Source organism: Battus philenor, unplaced genomic scaffold, assembly GCF_028537555.1.
Source record: "Battus philenor isolate CCGP_79_NKW_IND1 unplaced genomic scaffold, ilBatPhil1.0.hap1 SCAF_15, whole genome shotgun sequence".
NCBI lineage: Eukaryota > Metazoa > Arthropoda > Insecta > Lepidoptera > Papilionidae > Battus > Battus philenor.
The window spans coordinates 8,439,589-8,465,301 of NW_027181677.1; the positions used below are offsets into that span (position 1 = coordinate 8,439,589).

At 32.2% G+C, this 25,713-nt stretch overlaps 1 protein-coding gene across 6 annotated transcripts in view; it reads left to right on the plus strand.

Annotated features, from left to right (window-relative positions):
* Positions 1-25,713, plus strand: part of LOC137918836 (probable serine/threonine-protein kinase DDB_G0282963) — a 39,526-nt gene that overhangs the window by 9,566 nt on the left and 4,247 nt on the right. For 2 of the 6 annotated variants that reach the window (XM_068761755.1, XM_068761756.1), the window contains exons 1-6: positions 2,224-2,803; positions 15,153-15,482; positions 18,974-19,110; positions 21,982-22,184; positions 22,961-23,085; positions 23,641-23,785. In XM_068761755.1, the coding sequence (XP_068617856.1) occupies positions 2,752-2,803; positions 15,153-15,482; positions 18,974-19,110; positions 21,982-22,184; positions 22,961-23,085; positions 23,641-23,785 (992 nt within the window). In that variant the 5' untranslated portion in view covers positions 2,224-2,751. Of the gene's footprint in view, positions 1-2,223; positions 2,804-4,258; positions 4,338-15,152; positions 15,483-18,973; positions 19,111-21,981; positions 22,185-22,960; positions 23,086-23,640; positions 23,786-24,014; positions 25,710-25,713 lie in introns of those variants that run through there. The other 4 variants (XM_068761760.1, XM_068761759.1, XM_068761757.1 and 1 more) reach the window with 4 other exon arrangements.

Genomic DNA, 25,713 nt, shown 5'->3' on the forward strand with positions numbered 1-25,713 from the left:
TACTGATGTTATTTACTCAATATTACAGTGTCAAATTCAATGATGCTAACTTTTTAAAAATCCTTGAGATTTGGTTCTTGTCATGCTTTATGTCTGCGGGCAGGTTTCCGCAACCAAGCGGCACTTCGTATATGCGTATGCGTCGCAAGACTTGGTTTAAGATTATTAAAAAACTGCTGCTTAGTGCAACATCGCGGATCATGACAGCTTTGATAACCACCCAACTCTGGATGTATTCCATAACACATCCTTCCAAATTATACTCGGAGATTAGGTTACCTCTCCGAGACCTCTTCCCCATAGGGAAACTTACTTGCTCAAGCCGTTCTTATGTTATATAGTGCTTGTAAACTGATTTTCAGTGCCTTATGAAGAGGCAAGCTTCAAATTCTGGACATGATCCTTGGTGGAATTTTTATATTGCTAAACAGACTGTTTCCTTGTGAATACGGTTTCTACGATGTCACTCATTGACAGCTTTGAACTTGACGACCATTTCTGAGTCATACGGGAATAAAAGGTATGTTTAGTATCACGTCTGTTTTTTGTTTACCCCCAACCATGTTAGCAGGTAGAGAATTTCAACTTATTATTGTTATTGCAACCAAGCAAACTTTATTGTTAATAAAGAGTTAAAACATTTAGAGAGACATATTATAATAATAGTAAAATAATTTACATCAAAAATAAAAAAGTCAGATGTTATTTAGTTTTTGAATTAGTCTTAATTTAAGATGGCTAAATTAGTTCTACGCCACATAATTTTTATTTAACAAATTTTAATTATGATACTATATAGCCTTCTTAAATCTTATTATTTTAAGAAAACCTGAAATATCAGTTTTGTATCTATCAGTAGGACAAATGTATACTGATTTCAATAAAATTTAGGATTTATATCTAAAAATACAAATTGAAATAGTTTTTAAAGATACGTACTAGTGCATATCGTTATTTTGGTATAACAGCAAAGTAATACGCGGTCAAACAGTTCCCCTGATTTCTGTCCTGCTTTTGAATTACGTCAGTATTTAAGCTAGATTAGATATTTACATATATTTTTTATTAATATACTAAATGCCAAACAAGATTTATAAAATCAACATTGATACAACTGTTAGAGGTTAAGTTAATCTGTTTAACAATAAAAATGAAGATTTTATGTCCATTACAATATGTATGGTGTGTGCGCGTGTGTGTACGTACAGTCACTTTTAATCAGTGGAGTGTGAAGCAGCGGTCCGTCCCGGGCCATCGCTTGTTATGCTACAACAAAAATTGGTTTTATTTTTTATTTCAAACCCGTCACCTTTCTTTCATTTGTATCTTGAATCTGTGACATCTCATCGTGATCTTTTAGTTTAGATTTTGCACACTGTTGCGTTATCTATCCGAAGTTTTAATAAATATTTGTGTATGTGTCGATCGTCCATGACACAAAGACATAATTATATTATTTATTTTATTAGTTTGCTCTGTTACCGCAACGTCGATATTTGCAATAAGTATATTGGCAATAGTTCTCGTGAGTTAATACAACGATCGTACAATATATAGTATATAGTGTTATGTATAATATATTCTATGAGGAATAAAAAAATAGCTGATTTGTCGGCAATCAACCAAATATCACACCGTGCAATATATATTTTACATGTTCACATGTATTTTCATTTGCTTATTTAAAAAAAAAAGCATGTGAAATTCACTGATATAATTAAGCATTAAACGGTGTAGAAGTGAATTCCATTTGATTTTTTTGTTATTTCGTTCCCGCTCCCCCTTATAAGGAGATGTATATTAACGTTCCTTTCGCACTCTTTTGATTTATGCGCAGCCCAATCTCTCTATCGAGTCTCTTCCCGAAAGTGGCACTCGTTAAGTTCATTTTTAAACGCAACGGATACGTCGTCTCCGGTGTTGTCACCACCGCGCCGGTGAGTCCGTTAAACATGATCTGCCTGCTATGAATTTCATCCATTCTATTTCGCCGCTCGATTACGCTCTCACGGAAACGGGATTTCGTTAACGGACGAGGGTTCCTGGTGTTATAAGGATTTTTGTAACAAGCGCGTGTATGTCGGGCCGTGTCTATTATTCTCGTGCGTCGAGTGTGTGGTGCGTGCTCAGTTGCGTCTGCAGCACGCGCAAGAATAGCCGCTACTGTCGCTCCCGCCGGTTCAAGCTCGTTTGCTTCGTGAACTATTACTTATAAACAGTCACTGAATTGTGTAATCCCGGCTCATACGTCTTTCGGTTCTGTAGCGGACGGTGCACTCTTATTTAATTTCCTAATGTCATTTACTATTTGATTTTTTTTCGTCCAGTCCGAAAAACACGCGTCCTCGACTCGTGTTTAGCTTATGTGTTTAAGTTTGTTATTTGAACTTTTTATCGTTTCACGTTAGTTACGTGTTTGAAGTGTGATAAGCAGAGTGTAGATAAAAGGATACCTAGTTAGTAATATTGGCGTTTCATAGCCGTTCGAACGTGTCGATAATTCATTGAAACTTTTTTTTTATTGAAACCTGGTGGTCCAGTTAGCATTTAATGTGTATATGACTGATGCGCCAGCGCCGGTATAAGTGTAACGCTGGACCTATTTTCGTAGCACGGAAATAAGAGCGGCAAAAGGAGCAAAAAGTTACGCCTGCTCGAAAAACTTGAGGACGTTGTGTTGAGTGTATTTCTGTCTATTTTGAGTCAATGTATACAACAGTTTAGTGATTTCAAGTTCTCTTTCTCTGTAAAATGAAGAAGCGAACTATATCGAAACTCAAATCATTATTTGGTTCCAAGAAAGGTCAGTATATTATTCTGTGATATTTTCGATTACAGAGTTTAACGTTTTTATACTTTTGCTTTTAGGAAACAAAATTAAACAATTATAGTCAGTATAATTATTATATGATAATCATTTTATGATTTTCCTTCGATGTTAATTTGTGTTGTTTTATTGTTAAAATAAAATAATTTATTAATTATAAATATAAAATCATGATATATGGAAAATATCTTAAATTATGTTTTAGTGTCCAAGCGTAGACCTACTTTTCGATGAAGTCTATGGTTTCTACAAAAAGTTTAAAATTGCTAGTATTTTTAAATCATTGTATTTTGTACAAAAATAGCTTGCAGTACATTATTCAAAGGCAAATTATGCTCACTCCAGTCTTCGTATTTCTTATTCACATTGGAATGTTATTCAATTGCATTTCTTCACGCAATGTGCACTTGGGGCTGACAGTTTTTTTTCTTTCCAATACCGCACACCCGGTCCGAGACATACAGCTGCTTGATTTTTTAATGACTTACGGGCTCCGTTTGAAGTGATTTAAAAAGATTTATTAATTTATTTATACCATAATATGGTGGAATTTTACTCGTTCATTTTTCCATACCATAAAATACATAATGATTTTAAAATTTCAATAGAACCCACTGTTTCAAAAATTTTTAAATTACTCTTTTAAATATAGACGATCATTATACAATAAATATACCTTATTGTTGATAATAAATACCATAGCCGAATTAAGACTTTTTTACAATAATTTTGATATTTTCGTTTTGATGTTACTACAACACCTTTCTGTAGGCTTTGTCAAATAAGTGACTCTTTTGTGCACTTTATTACAATACACTCTCCATGAAATATCTCTGAATTATCATGTTCTAAATTTAAGAAGTTTATTAAACAAAAATTTGTTATAAAATTCTATTTATACTACTGTATAAAAATATTGTAAAATTGACCAAAAAAAAACCGTCCAAGTTTTTTGTGGGCCTTTCTCACATGAGGTTGTGTTTGGAACCCTCGTGGAAGTTGAATGATGCCATGAGAGTTCCCCTGGCATTCTCATGACGTGTATAAGTGGTCGCTGATAAATAGTTCTATGTGTATGATAAAATGAATCTCTGAACTCTCTATCGTAGTTTAAGCACGACAAAAATTTTAAGAAACAGAAATAAATTTTGCATAGTCATAACGTACATTTTGGGACTCACAAACACACAAAGTCACGACACACAAGACGTATGTCACTTGTCCTTGAAGCAGTTAGCGGCATTTTTATACACTAAATAAATGTGCTCTTTAAAGTTACGAATATTTACTATAACATATAAACTTACACACACTTTAACATAAGACAACTGATAAGCACGTGTGTGCCACAAGCCGCTACGATATCGGAAACCTGCAGTTTACGCGTATTGTTCTGCATTCAGTGTTGAAGTAATTGTGCTGAAAGTTACATGTTTTTTGCCTCAGTGGTGTTGTGTATGTAAAAGAATAATAAAAATGTTATCCTGTTTCTGTATCACGCGAAAAAATGGTGAGAAATTTAATTGATATTGATCTGATTTTTTTAGAACTTCCTAAATACAAACAGTCTCACTGTTGTCAGTAGTTTCACATACATTCGAAAGCAAACTAAGCAACAAGGAATGTGAATGATTTGTATCACACGTACATTGGTTTTTGTATATATTTTTGAAATATATAGTTGAGTATAAATAAATATTAGATTAAGTTGTGTTAAGGTCACATTTATCACAAAACATACTTGCAATCACAGAGCGTCAGGATTTTTATTAGAAAATAGCAACTTTGATATCAATATGTACATATGATATTTTGATACTGTAATTAGTAATTATAAGTTACATTTAATTAGACAAATTAATTTTATTTCTATTAATAATGTTATGGAGCAATAAAATTTTGTTTTAATTTAAAAAATCAGGGAAAAATTTCTTACCAAAAGATATTAAGTACTTTTATAATAAAAAAATTGTTTTCCACATTTTTGTAAGTTCGCGAAATGTCTAGATATTGTAATTTTATTTGAAAATATTTGTGTTATGAAGTTATACAATACTGCTTACATTGGCATCGCTTGAAAACTGAAAGCTGTCAAGATATTGTCGATAGCTCTAATAAAATATTGATAACTAGTTTCTCATCTACAATTGGATTTACTTTTAAAAAGTCAATATGATATAACAATCGATTTTTGAATGTTATTATTTTTTTATTCGCTAAAATGACAGCATATTGTGTTATAACGAAATCAGTTAAGATTCAGTCGGGCAACTCTGTTAAGATGGAATGAGGGGGAATGTGTCTAGTCGTGGGAATCAGACGAGCGCGTGACACTGCAGGATCGTAAGCGCACAAGTACATCTTGTCGCCAGATTTATCAACCACGCGTGCTATATCGTTAACCCATATTTTTTTTTATTACATCCCACATCCCTTATCTGATTACAAAATATTTGCCTTCAAAATATTATCACTATCTTAGAATACGAATTGCTCCAACACTCAATTGAGCATCACAATTCGTTTAATCACGTAGAAATCAAACACACACAAATTTTTACTAACAATCACTCGTGGTAATACTAAAACTAATTTGTTAAATGAATACGATCTATATCTTTTAAAAAATAACTGCCCGACCATTTACAACAAATTGTCAACGTGATTTATTAATATTGTGTAGACGGACGTTGTCCGAATTGTAGCCATTGATTTACATGTGTGTTAATTAATCTGTGTTACTTTCAGCTAGATAGAAACATTGAGTTTATTTTTCAATGTAGCCATCGACTTAGATATATATATTTAAGATAGATGTTTATAATAGAAAAACTGACACTTATTATTCACTAAAAATATCCATCCAACACAACTCAAGTTTTCAAAATAAAACAACATTCCCGCGGCATGTGGCAAATATAATCTGGGGCTCAAGACCTGTAAATTCATTTCCTGACAACCATCCTTTGTATGAACTAATATCTTTACCATATAAAAAAAAATTCTGAAGACCATTATGCGGCAACTTTATTTAAAAACTGTGCTGTTGTAAAGCGTAGCAAACAATTACATTAGTATAGACAATAGTTTGTTTGCTTATGCATGTTGCATAACACTTGTGTCAGGAGTAAACACAAAATTCACGCCAGACAAGAAAACCTTGCGACGTACTCTGACTATTTAATCAAAATATAAATATTGCGAAGAACACGAATACTTCTAAATATTCACGTTTTTTGGATTGACTTATCGGAGATATATAGTAATAATAAAAACTAAGACCTTCATTTTGATCTGTCATTAAATTTTCTTAAAGTACAGACGGAGTTTATTATTCAATAATAAAAGATATTCTATTAATCTCTTACCCTATGTTTTAAAAATAAAGTTTTTAAAAACTTTACTTTAAAAAGACGTATCTAAAAATTTATCATGAAAAGGTTACTTTTCATGATAAATTTTTAGATACGTCAATGAAAAAACACTATGATTACTTTTTAAAATAAGTTGAATTTATTTCTGTAACACTATGATTATTTACTTATTTAAACCGTATTAAAGCTTTCTGAACGATGTTATTGTACGTGTATCATTATCTTAACACGGGTTCCCACATGAAGTTGCTAATTCGCTGACCTTTACTTACGTAAGACGTGTGAGAGAGGAGTGTATGATCTCTCTCTCGGCTATCGCTTCTCGTTATTCCCACGGACTTCAGTCGACCGAGTTTTAAAAGTTAACCTTTCGCAGAGAGCGCCTGACATTGTTCTGTGAATCGTGTAGTGTTTCATGTGGTAAGTTTCATATGGTCACTTTCTTTAGTTCCGATATTCGGGTCGCGAGACAGCGGCTATTGGCTTGCAAATCCGATTTTAATTAAAAGCACATAACAGTACATCATTCAAAATTTAGGGATTCTAGTATATTTTTTGACTTCGGTAATGCTTTTTTAATATTATTATCTTTTTTACTGTATTACAATTAAAACGACAAACGGAAAGTTAATGCAATACAAGTTAAGCATCTCAAACAATGTAAAAACTAGAAAATCTTCAATATTTATATCGTGAGCTTGAATTTCTATTGTCCCAGATATTCGCTCCGATCTACGGATAGTGTGTCGAACAAAAACGTCATTACAAGTCTTTCACGCCCGATATCTGTGCAAACAAGAACTAATTTTGTTTATAGACTCTTCACGCAAATTACAATACATAATTAATACCAGTGACTCTGTCGCGCTTTCTTCTATTTTGTCAAATTTTATGATCGAAATTGTTCATTTAACAAATTGCTATAATTCGGCCAACAATTTTAATTTTCATAAAATAAATAAAAAAAACAGGCTTCAATAAATATCGTGTAGATTTTAATATTATAGGCTAAGCAGAATCAAATTCTATATATATTTATTTCACTTTCAACTAAAACTTAAAGTAATAAATTACAGTAATCTTATACCATTTTCAAATAGCAGGTTTTCTAGTCAAAAGAGCTGCAATAATTAGGTTATCAGTTTAGTTAAATATATTCAGATGAACATTTCACAATTAAATATTATATTTAGAGATACCATGTTGTTTTTTCTTTTATAAACTTCTTCATAATATGTTGCAATTTGTTGACATTTTATCGTAGTCCTAGATATGATATCCGTAAATGCAAATGTAAAAGTAAACAAAAGGTTACAATTATACGTTATGTCTTTTTTTATTAAAAGACTAACCATTTTCTTTCGTAGATTATGCATTTTTTAATGTTCAGGCTAAAATGTTTTTTTTTTATTTAGAATACAACGATAAAAAAGTAAGCGTCCTTTTTGAAAGGTATTGAATACCCTATTTATTTTCATATTAACCAACTTTTTTGAATTACTCCCACAATCTTTAATCTTCCAGCTAAGGCAAAAAGTTTAGATGTGTCTACGTTTAACAGGTGTTGACAGAAATACATCAGCGAGCATTAGCGTGACTCTTCCGTTGCCTTCTATCCGTTTGGTTGCACCCGGGGAATATTAATAGACGCCACCTTCCCTACAATCTGATTGTCGATACCTACGTCCGTAATTATGCAGGACTGTGACCTTTACATGTAAACAATAACAAAGCTTATTTAAACATAAATGAAGATAAGATTCGCCTGCCTACTATTAGTACAAAGTTAATTATGTTCGGCTACTTTGCTCGTATTGCATTAATCAAATTGAATGAACTTCACATTTAATAATTACATTTTAATCAAGAGCAAAACTCGTTACTACGTAACATGACATTGTTATTAAAATGGCATGAAATATTGTTTGTGGCACGATTTGCACAATTATTTGATGTCGTTAAAGTCATTAATCTGACCAGTTATTATCATTACAGTTAATATCGCTAATTATTGCTAATCGTCGTCATCCTCGATTTAGCCCACAGAAGCCCACTGCAAGTTAAAGGCCTCCCCTAAAGATATAAATGCGAAAAAATCTCTCTGGAAATGCGAAACGCATAAACTGTTAATAATATAACACTGTCACTGTATCTTGGGAATCCAACCCGCGACCTACAATTACAAGTCTCAGTCCTCTACCGTTGGGCTACCACAGATAGTATGAGTATTAATAAGTTGCGGTAATGACCAAACGACGTTTGTAAAGACCTTTCCAAGAATTGGTCTTTAAAGTGTTGTGTTTTTATGGTAATTTTAAAAAGGCCTTATGATATTTCGGTACGCAAGGTTTTATCTCTTGGTGACGGAAAACGTACAACTGGTATGAACAGCTAAATATTGACAGACGACGAACTAAAGTACGTACCAGGCGTCGCCTAGTACTATGTCCCCTTATTTACTACATTTCACCATGATATCCCCTCAAGTTAATTTATTTATTATGTATCTATATAAATACGAAGATTCTTTTAACATTAACTGAATGATTTTAAAGAAAAAATATTGTATAATTTATTTGTTGAACTACGATTATTTAAAATTCATTGGTATTGACTTCACTGACATGCAAATCAACTTAATAAAAACAATACCGATCAATAGTAATACAGCTATTTGTTCTGACATCACAAGTCAACCGATAACATTTGATTGATTTCTTCTTTTTACATAGTAATGAGTTTTATGTTTATTGCTATATAAACACGTATTCACAAAGAACAACATTAATCGTATGGCTACAATAAAAAAATATAAGTAGAAAATGATTTCATTCTATAGATTATAGAATAAATGTTAATTCTAATATAAAATAGATTAATGGTCTAGATTAATTACATTCCATTGTTTGAAATATTTTCACTTAAAACAAAATCATAAAGTCGTTTAATCTTTTTTTAAAGTTAAAATTTAGAACGTTTTGCGGTAGCAGAAAATGAGAAAGGAGAAATTAAGCGATGAAATCGCATAAATTCCGATAGACGATTGCTTTTGATATGATCTCAATTGGAAATATTTAGGACGCGACTGACTCGCTGCTGCAATTAAAAAATATCTTTAGAGCAGAACAAGTCATAAATGTACTGTAAACACTTTATTTATTACCCTACTATGGTTTTATACGGTAATGTTGCATTCGGTATAGGTTGCTTTCAAACTAAGATCGTTTACACGCACTTATTTTTACGTGTTTATAATATATGTATTATATTATACATTTTTTATATATTTTTTTTATTTTTTATCTATAAAAGATGTTTTGTAATTGGTGTAAAAGTTTTAAAGAGGTGATTGTAGCGTACTAGTAAGCAATAAGTTTTAAAGCCTTACACTTGGAAACAGTTTATCACCTGTATAAAGTAATCACTCTAAAATATGTTACAATAATTATTTTTTTCAATTAGAACGCGACAGGACAATAACTTCTGCACGCACGCAATACCTACAGCAAAGTGAACAAGAAGAGAAAAATTAGTGAACAGTGATTAATTTTAATACATAGTAATTCGGATTTTGAAAAGGATTTTTTCACTATTCTACTCTTTTTACTATTTTATTATTACGTTGTTTAACATTTCTTAAACCATTGACTTTTAGATATGTGTACATTTATTAACAGTTTTTATATTTGTAACCAAACATTCTGTATAAATAAAACGTAAACCAAAACATGATCTATTTATATAATATAAGGAAGCAGTACGTCTTCAATATTACTAACAACTTAAACTTATAGAAACACGACTGAATGAAAAGTAAAAGCGGAGGCAGAAAATAAACCAATTTGTAATATGGTTAAGAGGATATCCGTGACGTTAGTGGCGACTGTAAAAACATCGTGGACGTCATTAATATTATCACTCTTTCTCTACCCTTTACTTATTACTTACACTTTGCTCTTTGATGTTGTCGACTGGTAGACACCGACTTATTATGTTAAATAAAAACCTCAGCCAATTTAAGTTCGCGGCACGCCTTAACGTAACCGTGTGCTGCATAGCGAAACAAGTGTTTTCGTTGGGAACGGCCAATATGTTCTCGGAAAGGCTAAACCAAGTGATGATAGCCGCTACCCACTTGGAATTTTAAGTCGACGCGTACATTTCGGTCTGTAGTACGCGTGCGATTCGAACAAAGCTAGGCGGTTTATCTAATATTTGCTTAACTTACTGTATATTTATTTGGACAAGCATTTCATAGCGTTTACACTATACGGTTCCGGGTTGGAAGCTTTTGTAACATAACATACCTATATGTAAGGTAACCTAAAACACTTTTTACATTCCACACAAACAAGTTAAACGTCATCTTTATTTAATATCTACCTCCTATATAATAATTATAATCACTTTTAATACATTGTGTAGTGTTTACGAGGCGTTCATTTACCAAGACCTTTGTGAAGGTCATATAACAGGTTTCCATTCGGAACGCTATATACTTGCATATTTCTTGCATAATTGATTATATTTAAAAACGAATTGTAGACAATTAAACAAGTTTTTAGTGTCGGTACTGACAAATACGGTAATTGTGAGGAGGCAACTCAGTGTTACGTTAAATGTAACCAGTATTCGGGTATTCTGGTCTTTGTAAATATAAAGTAACGTTTATTATTAAAAGTGGTACAATGATGTCAAAACTTAAATTTTTGTGTTGTTTTAGTAAGTATATACATGTAAAAAAATTTTTTCGGAGGTTACATGTTGGTATTCGAAGGTAATAATAATTGTTGTTTTAAAGAGAACTGATATTTACGGTTGTAAGGACTATATTACCTGGTTAAGTGGATAAGAGAGTTTTTACATTGTTGTAAATACGTTCTTTGTAAAAATTCGTCAATTCGGGATAAAACCGTTATTCTAAGCATCTACCCCACAATCTGTTTTTGCAACAAAATACCATTTATATCTCGGGTCTTACTTATGGAATTATAACATTTAAAACGTGTAACCCAGTGCATTAAAGTAATGAAAAGAATCGGTAAATAATAATCAGTGTACAGTGATTATCAATCGTGTGATAATCTTAATATTAAAGCGATACTTAAGCTTTATTATTTATAAACGTATATATAGACTTCTATTTAACTGTCGAACTTTTTTATTTATTTTGAATTAAGAAACAAATATTTCTGGCAATGACACACAGATTGAATGGATATAGGTATAAATTAATAATTCTGAAATATATTACTTTAATTTATTTATTCTAGTAGAATGCGATAGGGTGAAAACTCGGTACAGTCTATGGACAGATAGAAATCAATAATTCATTTTAGTATATAGTAACACAAATTTTGAAAATTATTTTTTTACTACATTATCAATACGTTAACTATACCTATGACACCAATCTAGATAGAATGTACCCGTACATTAATTGACGGCAAATGTGCGTATAAATTCACTCGCTAAATTTCGTTAATAGAACGAATCAATTGTATGTACCATATATAACAATTAAGAAAAAGTAAAGATGTCGCCATTGTAATAGTAAATAAGAGGACGCTATATATTTTATTAAAGAAGCTTATTATTTTAATGCAATATCGTTTAATCTATTTATACAAATAAAAATATCAAAGAACTCTGTCGCGTGACTGTCCGTTAGCATTTCACTTAATCGATGGTCGCGGCTGTTGGTTTGCGTCATTTTATGTTTCACACGCCCTTGTGAATATGTTTTCGGGCTTTTGAACTATGTTATTATTGTTAAAGCCACTGCTTTTTCATACAAACTGACCTTCCATAAAAATTTGTGATATGCGGCAAACTCGATGTAACTAGCAACATCATATTAGGTACTATAAAATTAATCTTTTTTTTCTTAGTAGCGTTAACGTCACAGGATACAAAAACGATCATCATCGTTTCAGCTGAAAAACGTCCACTGCTAGACATAGGTCTCCCCCAAAGATTTTTTGTGGAACTGGTTGCAGTCTTGTGGGTGGGCTTTATACGATATGCTTGCCGGCACGTTGTCTACACTTTAGAATCTTAAGGCACTAATAGCCATCTACTCTGGACGCTGTGCCTACCCATATTTTAGATTGCCAATTCGCAGAGCTATGTTAAATAATTTCGTTCGTCTACAAATTTCTTCTTTTATGCTAAAAAAAATTTAATATTTTAATTAAACAAAGTATACAGTTTTTTAGCCTCTTTCATAAGAATCATTATTTCTTTTGAAACTTTCATCAGAAAAAAAATCGTTTATTGTTATTAACATAGGCTAATATTGCACCTACTTGTTGAAATTATATTATTTGACTACTTTAAATATTGACCATTTTTATAATGATGTTGATTCATCGTATATCAAACATATTTTTAATCGATTGTCAAATGTACATAACTTAATTGTTTATTGATTTAATAAAGAACGGTAGGATAATAGATTTTTCTTAACCCCTCTATTTCTTTTATTTGTTTTATTTAATTAAAAAAATCAGTATTTTAAAATTTAGCACTACATAAACTAGTCGTCAGTATTGATACTCAAATTCTAAGTTAATTATTACTTAAACATAATTATTATAAATTAACGATTACGTAATTATAACAACTTAACTAAGTCGGTGACGTTATAAAATATATCTACTGCTAATCACAGTAGGTATTACACAAATTATTAGTAATGCAGTTGTTATATCCAATATATAAGTATTATTAATAGGTCATATTTTATTTACCTAATGTAGGTTTCACCTTCTAAACTACAAATGCTGCATCTATACTGACTATAACTGAAAATATTAAGAGATAGTTTAAATTATGCTCCATGACATAAAACAACATTGCAGGCCCTACTAACATGGCCTGTGTAACACACATGTCACAGTGCTACAAAGAATTGCTATAATAATTTGTACTGTTACACATCTGCGCTCATGAATTTGAGAGGCAATGGCAACCGACTAAGTCAAAGTTCGGTCCCCCTGGACTCTTTGTATCGGAATGCTAAACGGGTATTATCCACGAGCGACAGCCGAAGCCGAGGTCTTATCGTGGATCCTTTGAGCCTTATCACTCCTTGAAAGGTCAACTAAAGCGATGTAAGAGTACAGCGGTCTCTCTAAATAGTACTATGTAGCTACCTGAGCTAAGGCTCCTCCGGGAGTACTCTTCCTTCGCTATTTTAAAGAGCCTAGGCATCCTATACGACCTGCCAACTTGCAGCACCTGGCAGCAATTAACTAAACCTGTGATATTTGAAGAATGCAATGAAGGAAGAAAGGTGATGCATTAAAGGAAATTAGTATGTATTATAATGCTAGAGAATTATAGAATGAAAGAAGAGGAAAGTTAGATTATATAACCAATAAAAGAAGAGTAATGAAATAACAAAGTATGTAAAAGAATTATTTAAAAAAAATGTAAATGCCCTGTCCCAAAATCAGATAAGGGAGGGAGTACAAGGTGTCCTCAATAAGGAGGAGGTACTAAACAAACATTACGCACTAATAGTGTTTAGTTAACGAGATTGCTGAGACAAACTTACAATAAGTGAATAAAAAATATGTTCTGTCGTGTACTCTTGTCAGAGTCGTCGTGGTCATACCCTGTCGGTTCTTGTGCCCCGCTGCTGTCGCTATGTAACTCGGTGTTTGACGGAGTAATTATATAACTGTAATCTAATATTATATATAACATAATCTTGTAACTTTATATACATATTCGTAAAGTGAAAGAGACAAGTAATTTGAGTCAGCGATAGTAAAAGCGACTTTACTTTTTACCCGACCGTCGTCATATGTCGTAAGTCGTGAGAATTTCTATTTTTCATCGTCACCTTTCTATTTTAATGTCATCTCATCGTTTGATTAATGTTCGGAGAAAATTGTAATTATATTTTAACCAGGACAACGGTGATACCGGATTATAAAATTATTGGTGTTAGGCGTTAGTTCATATTACATACTCCTAAGAGCTATACTAACATGTTTTAATAGCTCTAATGCAACCTAAGTATTGTATTGTTTCTGAAGATGTTAAGGCTTTTACAGCTTCATCGGTACTCAGTTCACGGAGCGGAAGGGTCCGTGAACTAGATGATGATTATAACATTGCCAAAATCAGACTAAAATATTTTAAAATGAATTTTTATTGTTTTCGGGAGATATAACATAATTTAAGCCTCTTTTGTGGAGTTATAATAGACGCTTTATCTCTCAATATTTCCCGGCTGTCACTGCTGCCTAAAAAACATTTGTATATTCCGCTGGTTTGAAGTGACATGGCGCAGAGGGCACCGAGTCTGATACGTCTTGAGGGCTCCCCTGCGACTATTTAAACGGATTTTAGCCGATATGCGCCCATTGCAAAGAATAGGCTTCTCCCAAAGATGACAACGATGACCGACCTTGCACTGCCCGCATCCAGCGACTTCCTGCGACCTTCATTAAGTCGTCGGTCTTTTGGCCCCAACAGCAATCAGTTGCACGAGCGATGTGCCCCGCCCACTGCTACTAAAAACGAGGAATCAATTGTTTAATTTCTTTTAAGAATTGCTCGCTGACATTAGTTCTAGATATATATTAACTAATTCGAAATAAGATCAAATCATTGTGATTAATATTTTGTGAAATTATTAGATCTAAACGCCTAGCGTTGATTTCTGGTAAAGGTAGATACTAGCTATACATATACGATACTCAGATGGTCAAATAAAATATCGCATCAGTGTTTCTCCTCATCGCAGAGTGATGTGAGTGTGATGATCACTGCTACTAATGAAACAGTCTGTAAATCATGATAATTTTTATAGGAATCATAACAAAAATACAGTGGCCGGATTCAATCAATATTTCTATAAAAATATTAGGCACTTAAATAAATATATTTTGCTATAATTTATTAGTGGAGGTTAAAACTATTCAAAATTGTTTCAGGTAAACGGCAACAACATTTAGAACAATCAGCAAAGTCTTCCCGTTCTCATTCCCCGGAGCCGACAGAGGAGAATTCCCCTAGCGAGTCCTACAGACCGCTACTAAGGACACCCTCGCCAAGCCATGTCGGTCCTCCGCCTTCGCCACCAGTTCCTACGAATCCTGTTGCACCCGTTGCTCCTCAACCTTCGGGACCTTTGCCTCTCATGCCGTGTCTTGTATGCGGCCGGACGTTTGTACCACAATCGCTGGCTAAACACGTGAAGATTTGCGAAAAAATGATGGCGAAGAAACGGAAAACGTTCGATTCATCAAGGCAGCGACGTGAAGGTAATTTCCTTTTCTTATTAACTTATTTTTTTAATGTCATCTATTATTACAAAAATCTTCGTATAAATTTCATTCTCCCGTTTTGTCCCGTCGTATATCGTTCACAACCTTGTATGCATATTAATCTTTTGTTTTAAAGATGTTTTGTTGTGTTGTTTCTTTCTGCTTCTTCTCCACAATTATAACAACATGCAAAAGTAGAGTAGTCACAAAAATAAAATAGACTTAAAAAAATTAACGATTAATAAAAGTCCTGTTAAAAGTTCCAATATTAATTAAATAAATTTTATCTTTATCTAACTGTGACCTATTTTTTGGGTTAAATTTTTTTGCGAATCACACCGTAAACTGTCCTCAATTTCTTGAGCTGATGAACCATTTACATATGATTGCTTGCCATTCCAAGTTAGCTGTAACGCCTTGTGTTTACGCGGACGTTTTAACAACATCTACCATCACGGGCATATTAATGAAAAACGGTGCCGAATCGAATACGACAAGTCGATACACGAACGCGACATTGAATCACAATAGAATACATAAAATAAATGCGAAATCCTCTTCTGTCGATATACTTATGCATTACATACGCACACGCTGTCCTTGGTACGACAGAGCCGTTACTTTTGTCCTCCCTGTTTTTTATATAATTAAAGTGTTTAAGGAGCTAAGCTTTCAGTTCACTGTTTTCAGTACCTTTTCAAGGTCACAAAATACATATGTATGTGTATACACCAACGTATTTGCGCTGGTAACTTCATCACCTACTTAAAATTGTACCTCTTATCAACCCTGTAAATTTATCAGCTGTGATGCCTATTAAACCCGCCATTAACAATGCTTACACTTGTATGGTAACAGTAATTGTTACCACGGTATAAGCCACCAAGACGATTTCTTGTAACAAATCTCACACTAATAGAATTGAATTCACTGTTCTTTTTTATTTGAACACTTTTTAAGCCGATTAATATTAAATTTACAATTTTTTTTCTACCTACACATTACAGAACAGAACAAGACAGAAAATGGAAAATCGCGTAAAAAGGTTATCTAAATGTTAATATAAAAGTATAATATTCTAATAAATTGCGCATATACATTTGTGTGCAAAACCGACCCAGGCTTATGTTGTTATGATGTATTTATTCATTTAGTTCCTACGCTGCATTCGCCAACAGACGCCTACCATACCCATGTTAGTTCGGTGAACTTGTGTTTCTCAACCTTACATTGTATTTTCAAAACTTTTATGCTTAATAATCCTTATTCAGTAAATATATCTACACATCACACAGCAGTTTGCTTAAAACTTTGGAACATTTACGAGTAATAATTCCAAAGAGCAGAAAAACTAAAACAAATCATAGTTTATAAATTAAAAAGGAAATACTAGGCACAATGCTTTGACGAATGTATATTTTTATTTAACAAACGAGGAATGTATTTTTTTTAAATAATGTCGTCAAGGTTCTTTATGTACATTCTTCTTAAATGAAGGCTTTCAAGAATACGCCGGCAAGTTCAAACTATTAAAAGCCGACATTTCTTCCTAAAATTTTGCTTTAATAGAGCAAGGTTTTACGGAGTGTTACAGAAGACTGCTGTTAAGATGATCTGTAAAAAAAATATATAAGACGGCAACTCTTCGTGACTTCTTGGTAGCAACTCAACGTCATACCTCTTTGATATGACTTTCTTGGGAACATTTTTCGTTCTACTTCCACGCTGGCATTACATGTATGACAAATGGAGCCAGGAGAACCAAGTTATGGAGCCGTAGTCATCAAGTTCTTGCAGCCTTGGTTGCGGTTTGTTTTAAAAACCAAAGTGAAAATTGTTATAGCCGCCCAGCCTTGTTTAATACACCACAATGTATTTCATAATTATTATTTTTTTATTGTGTAAAATCTATGTATGATTTTTTTTAATTAAATTCTGTATCACTATTTATTTAAACACAGGTTAATGAGACGTTTGTCTTGACGTACTTTATATTTTGTGTCTCGCGTTATTTCTCACGCGTATAGTAAAGAAATGGAAATAGTTTGCTTTGTATAATGGTTTCAGTATGTTACATGTAGATAACTTTAATTGAAAAAACGAATAGGTTACTTGCCATGCGTTTTATTAATTGTCCCTATATTATGTGTTACATTTGGACATATCGAAAATTGTTAATCAATTCTAAGCAAAAACATTTCAGATGTTTTGATTTAATATTTATGCACAATGATAACTTTTTCTTTTTTTTAATCTTATATGTAATGCGTTAGTTCTAAGGTTGAGAAACACAAGTTAGAGAACGAATTAAAATGATGATTCATATGTATTAAATCATATTTAATGCATGGACTGTTTGTCTTGAGACTTGTCTTGGGTGTGTCGCTTATTGCTGAGTGTGTTAGTGGTGTTTGTGGATGTTATGAAACATAATATCATGTTTAGAGGAGGTAATGCAACTGCAATAGTTCGCAGCTAGCCACGAAAACTCACATGTCCTAAATGCAACCAATACGCGGAGAATTGTTTGCGCAAACGTGAACACGTCAGACTTGCAAAACATTTGACTATATTTATGAATTTGTGGCTGTGGTCATGGATTAGCTTACTGCATTTAGCAATACTCTGGAAATGAAAGAACAAATGAAAGAACTGTAAAAGTTTAAACTTTCTTATTTCTTCTTAAGCATCTATAGTTTGAACTTCGTATAAAATAGCAAAGTGTATATTTTTTAAATTCAAATAAAAAAAACTTGTCTTCTGTATTACAAAAAGTATTAGCATGAATAAAAAGTTTTTCTGGATACATACTCGATCGTTTTTACCTACCATTTAATACTCTACATTAGTTTGCAGTACCACATAGACTTGTGAATCATATCTTTTTAAATTTAGTTTTTTTATTATTATGTATACACGTTGAATAGTTATAGGAATAAAAGCTTTGAAGATTAAAATATATAAGTCATTTGCTGTCTCTTAATGAAAGGTGAACCTTGTCCAAAAATTAATCGTTTCAGAAATAATTAAGACATAATAATACCATACTAAGAAAAAATCTAAATTCGGATTATTACTTATTATAATTAATTATTGTTTACAATTTGTCTCTGCAGGTATTGTACTGCCAGAAATTATTAGCTTGTCATATTCCAATAAAGAAATAAACATTTCATAGCGATTAATTTATAGTATGATTGGAGACAGTTGTAGAATCTTTAAAGACTTTTGCTAACAAATGACATATACATTTATATCTTTTAAGCTTTTACATCCATGACTAGTCACCCTGTAAATATATATTATTGTTTATTATAAATATATCACCAAAAATAGAGATACATGTCAGAAAATGCGTAGTATATACATCTTTACGTATAATATTGTGTTTCAAATTGGCAACAGACTACGGAATACCACGAAGATGAAAATTGTTTAAAACATAATATTTGCGTATATATTTGTATAAAATTCGTGCGATATTCCAGGCACAGATTTGGAACAGTACTTGCCAAAGAATTTCGGTCTTCCAGAGAACAGCCCTTTCCTCGAGAAGAGTCCTCCGAACACCGCCAAGGCGACGCCGAAACCCAAACCTGTGTCGGTTAGGGCTACTGTAAAGAAGGTAATCTATAAATCCTTATTCTTATATTGTAACGAAAGTGTATAAACAGAATTTTAAGTAAACAGAATATAACGACAGAAAGTATGTATGTCTCAAACTTATTTTATTATTTTTATATTATATTATATTTATATATTTTCTATAAATAAAAAAACATATGATTTTATGTGCTTTTGTAACATACCCATAGAATGTTACTGTCTTTATAAGACATAAGTAAGTATACCCTTCTACAATGTATTTTAAATATGTAAGTATATATCTGTATGTACAAAATAATTTATAAGCTTTTAGTAACGTTTAAACTTAACGTAATGATAATTGTAGAAATAAAATCGGTGAACTATATTTGAGTGGCCAAGCTATACTTCGATATTACCAGTTTCCACTTAGTCACCAAAGATGCGATCTAGATCATAAATACCAGGCCAGTCTACCGGCGTTGCATTCTTGTTATCAGTGCTCCGTACGGCCAATAATTAGATTCAGCTGGTAATTAGTCCATTGATCGTCATATTGTTTATAACATATATTAAGAATATGAACCTAACTGTTGAATATTTTTCTAAAATATTTTGCAACATTGTCTTATTTAACTATGCAGTACATGAAAAGTTTTATTTTCACGTGTATTCGTGTCACATTTATGTTTATGAGTGGCCGTTGCATCTGAAATTGTAATTATCTTTGACAGTTAACTCACAACGCAGTTAATTAATTAAAAAATAGTAACATACAAGTGAATACAGTAGTAGCTCAGATGTAAAGAAGACATGTGAACTAAACATCGGGTTCGATTCCCGGGATACAGTCCTGTGTAATTAACATTTTATGCATTAAATATATGATTTTGCCATACTCACAAACTAGTTCCCAGAGGATGGGCAATAATAGCGTCTAGTTCCCCATAGATATATTTTGGAAAGGCCTAAGACGTGTACAGTGGGCCTTTATAAGCCTAAACGACAAATACTCATTTTGTACATTCAAATCTATTAGTGTTTTGGCAACATTGTATATATTTTGTTGTTGATAGAAAAAAAGACATGCTATAGAAACGTTAGTATAAACGTAAACCTATTTACATTTAGGTTTTTTTTAAAGTTTTTGTCAACTGTTGTGCTTTGGTCTTTAGTTATTAATATTTTATCAATTTTTATGTGCTAACAAATTACAGATAAAGATTATTAACAGCTTTCTTCTAATATTATCGCGAACACTGTGGCTGTATGTAAATTTGAAATAGCAGTTGATGCTTGATTGAGTCACAACATATAACATTCTTCATTTTTTGTGTGATTATACAACACACAAGTTTACCTAGAGTTCTTTTGTAACGAGATATTACGAATAGTGTTACATGTTAGTGTTGTATGTTATACGAATGACGAGTGCAATATTTATTATTCCATAATGTAACGAGAGTTGCAAGAAGTTTACAGTCAGTCTCTTTGCTTTACAATAGTTTTACAAATTAATTGTTTTCAATACTTAAGTAGCCACCTAGAAAAATATGAAGTTATTTTACATTTGCATAGCACCGTAGCTATGACTTATTAACTCTTCGTTTGCCGCAACAAAGTGTCAGGAACGAATTAAATTTAATGATAAATTAAATATTATTGTTTAGACCCTGTGGTCTGTATTACATCTAGAGCAAGCGATTTTAAACTGTATTTGACCTTAATCATTCAATATTATGTAGCCTACTTCATTTCGGACAGATCTGACACGTACTTACCCGAGGAGTTCGAACAAATTTGTCCACAGGCAGCAGATAGTTAAAACAAATATTTTTGTGCAAAAAATAATCCTCAAGAATGTTTATTTTGGTTAATCATTAAAAAAACATTTACTTGCATATTTTTAAATATTGTAACATAGTTTTACCGACTACACCTAACCGAATAATGCGGGCAAGTATTTTATACTAATACTAGCTGATCCCGCAAACGTTGTTTTGCAAAAAAAATATTTTTAATTTTCAATTTAAAAATAAGGGTTGATCTTAGAGGGGTGAAAATTTAGGGTTGTATGTATTTTTGTATGTTGTATCATAAAAAAATAAAAACAAAAAATTTCGTCAAAAAAAAAATTTAAGGGTGAACAACCCTTATCACTTAGGGGTATGAAAAATAGATAGTAGCCGATTCTCAGACCTACTAAATACCCATATAAAATTTGGTAAAAATCGGTCAAGCCGTTTCAGAGGAGTTCAAGTTCGAACACCGTGACACGAGAATTTTATATATTAGATAAGATTCTTTCTCGTTAGCAGGGCGCAGGCATAAATTCGCCGAATAATATTTTAATATGCCGAAATTTCTTACAATCTTAAGATAATAAAAAATAATGTTATTTTGAAACCGTGTGCTTCTGAATTTATTGAAAACAAAAGATTCCCTTTTTTTCTTAAGCCATAATTATTTGTAAAAAAAGATGAAAATTTGGGATACAGCTAGAACTAAGACGAAGTCTTTTTTATTTAAGAAAATGTACGAGTAAATTAGCAAAATGCAATAAGCGAGTTGAGTCATTAGGTTTTGTTAGATAATAAACAAATATTAATGACAAAATAAGTGAAATGTCGCTTGGTCACGGGAACAAGTCCGTTGAGACAAGACAAGATTACACTTATTAATGAAATATACCAATTTAAACAAGACAGTTTTGCCCGAAAAAATGTTTATTGCCAGGCTTACAATTAGGCTATTGGAAAAGTATTGCATATATTTGTAATTTGATTAGTAATCAAAGTGTGAAATATCAAACATCATCTCATTTTTGTTTGGCAATGTCTTTTGACAGATGGTACACCTTTTTTTTAAATACGTATGAACAAAAGTAGAAATATATGAAAACTGTTTGCAGCCAATGGCGGAACTTCAGAAATGCCCGCATTGCGCGCGTGCGTTTGGCGTGCGTGCGTTCGAGCGGCACGTGGAGTGGTGCGCTGATAAGGCGAAGATCCTGCCGGCAGCGGCCGCTGCGCCTCCGCCTCCACACATCGCAGACGCCAAGCAGCGACTCAACGCGCGCACGCAATACAAGGCACCGCTAGCACGCGCCCGCAAGTACGAAGCTTTATTTCAAACCTTATACTTGGATTTACTATAATCACGGCATTAATACACACTCCTAAATAACAAAATAAAAATTAAACCCTCGTGTCATTTTTTGTGATGAATACTCGTCTTTTGCCTTGGTGACGTTTATAGATTCGAGTCGTGTATATTTCGCCGGATTGCAAGCTCATCGAATCCTTAGGTAGCTTAGAGTGATCAGATGCAAGGGCCACAAAAAGGGGATATTGTCTTAGGCTGTACGTATCTGATTAAAGGATGCTTGAGAACTTTGGCTTGATCGGAGACTGTTGTTCAGCTGACTGCTGACATTACTTCTGAAAGCATCAAAATCTTTGCGACTCGGTCTTAACGGGATGCGAATTAATTTGATTAAACTTTAGACTTCGTTCATTTAGTCGTTCGTAAACGTGTCTCAGTCTAAGGACTGGGCATCTATTAATTTTACCCAGAGGGTTATTGAGAAATTTGTACTAAGTTTTTTTATATTTTTTAATATTGACAATTTTTTTTGTTTAAAAATTCTAGATAATTATGTAACATAATTGTGAACAGGAATTTGCTATAAAATACTTTAAAATTAGACTGTCACCATTACTTCAACAGTAATGTGATTAATTACAGATAATACAAATATGCCTTTTTGTAAGAGTTGTTACAATTTAACATGTACTTTTTAATTAAGAGTGTTTTTTTTTACTAATTTATTCGCAATTTTTACTTAAATGAGAACCTTTCTCGTGTATTAAGTATTTTCTTAATGGTAGGTCATCACTGTCTCGTGATAAAGCTAACAGTCGTTCTACATCGGTGGATTCGTCCCGTGGCGTGTCTCCACCACCACCACCTCGAGAATTTGGCGACTATAAGCAAGGACGGACAAGGGCTTCAGGTAAATATCTTTTTATACAATTAATCCTTTTTCTGAACGGTAGTTTCTATATATATAAATGGAAATAAAAAATCTCTCTACCTAATTATAATTTCTAATGTAAGTTCGTCTCGTCTGACTTTAGACCAACCAACAAAAGTGTTTAAGATCTTTGAATCTGTAACGATATTAAAATTCGTTTCCTTGAAGAACTTGATATCATACCTTTATTAATATTTAAGTAAATTCATACATTTAATGACTATAAATATGCAGGCTGTATATAAAAATATTTAACTTTTCAACATTAGGTTTAATAAAATAAATTTCATATGAGAATAAGTACTGACGTTGCTTTAATATTTTTATATTCTCCTTATGTTGTTTTTATGTGTAGAAAATTAAATAAATAAATACATACTGCACGAAAAGTCTACCGGGAAACATATACTTTCTTATACCTTTTTATTAACATAATTATTACATAGCATGCATTGTATTACCACCACCTAAGGTAGCAAACGTACACAAATGTTACAGTCAAGATTTATTTTCGGGTTTTAACAAAAATTTCAGAATCAATGTCAAGTAATGATTGCAACGAAGACGGCACACCACACGTACCAGTTATTAGACATTCGAGGACATCTCAAAATAATTCAGGTGACGTCAACGTAAAAGCAAGACAGGCCAGACTTGCTAGAGACCTTAGCAGTACTAGGTAGGTTGCCTGCGTACACTTTTGCCTTTCTTTGAAATACTTGTAAATAATCATTAAAAGCTGCAACAGCAAATAAGGGGAAAGGAAGGAATAATTTCTTGGTATTAATTGTTCAATAAATAATAATAGCTAATTAAATGTCTGTTATACGGCGTTACAACCGTTCCTGTCTCCTTGTTTGTTCATAAATTTTGTTGTACACTGAAATCCTTCCTTTCCTTTCCTTTAGAAATAACCGAGACTCCAAAGTAGCACCTATTCAACAAAGTAGCACCGACCCTAACTTACCAAAACAAGTTTCTTCGAACAAAATGAAAAACAAAATTAATGTAAAGAAAAAACAACAATTAAAAAAACTTGAAGAAATTGCAAATAAATATAATGAAAGGAAAGAAAAAACTATGAATTCAAAAGAGAAAGCACTAAAATATGCCGAGGAAGAAGTAAAAAGTCATATTCCAATTTTGAGGAAAATAGGTGTGCGAAGTAAAGATAAGAAACCAGACCAAAGAACTGAAACAAATGTGTGTAAATTAAAAGATAATAAAGAAGACATTAACGGAATTAGTTCGCCAACTAAAAAGAAATCCAAATTAGATGAAACAAATACATCGACAAAAAAACAACATGAAAAAACTGCAAAGCTAATAAAAAATAAAAACCATAGTAACAAAAGTACTACAAAAGAGAGTACAATGAGTTTAGACAGTCTTGATGATGTTGAACTTGACAAAAATAATAAAAAAAATTCACCCTATGGGGAAACAGAAGTTGACCTTCTTTGTCCTTGCGTTCCTTGTAAAATATACAATTGTCCAGACCAGAAAAAAGTAGGAAAGCGAAAATCAAAACCTAACGTGAAAGTGCCTAACACGCCAAAGAATGATGTGATACCTATGAAAGTACCTTCAATAGAATTATTGTACAAAAATCCTAAAATCAACAGTCCTTGTGACGAAGAGTCCAAAGAAGTTAGCGAAACACAACGAGAATATGATGATCATAATAATAATGATAATAACAGATTACCATTAGAAATGAATCTAAATTCACCTTCATGTAACCATTTTAATAAGAACGTTATATATGTAAATGAAATCAAAATCAATCAAGATGAAAATATGTCTAATTTACCAAAAAATTCTAATATATCCGATGAAAATTTAAATAATATATCGGTTGAAGAATTCGAAGAAAGCTACGAACACGATCTCAGCGCTGAGATGTTTAATGATTCTGTTGAAAATGCAGATGAAGAACAAAAAAACAGAGACATTAGCCGTCATGGAAGTGGCGATACTTACACTAAGTTTTCCGAAGACCCTGCTGACTTAGAAGAATTTTTCAATTTGACTGACAAGATGATCAAAGAAGATCAAGCAAAAACGGAAGACGAAAATTTTATTGAAGATATTGACAAATTACACACACCGAATTCTAATTCCATTGAAGCGTTGATTAAAAATGATACACCACTAGAAAATACAGAGAAGCATAAATTTTCAAGTACACTGAATGAATTGAAAAACAATTTAAAAGATATTCTAGACGAAAAAACAGATATTGATGTGGTCGGTAATGGAAAAGATGATACAAATAGAAAAGTTCATGACATGGAACATATTACAGTTTTTGGATTAAAATTTTATGAAAATGAACCTATTCCAAGCAATGCGCCCCTGGAAGAAAATAAGCCGGATTTTAAATTACCTTCAATATCGGAGACTAATAACATGATGAAAAAAGAACAAATTAATAGAAATAAACTATCAAAAAACAAATATAAAAATTTTAATAAACCAAATCGGAAAAATACAGAGTACAAAACGTTTATTGTAAGTGATAATAGAGATGATAATAGCGATACACAGTCCCTTTCTTCAGAAGCGCCACCGTTAAAATTACCTAGAATTGAAGTTAAAAGGTTA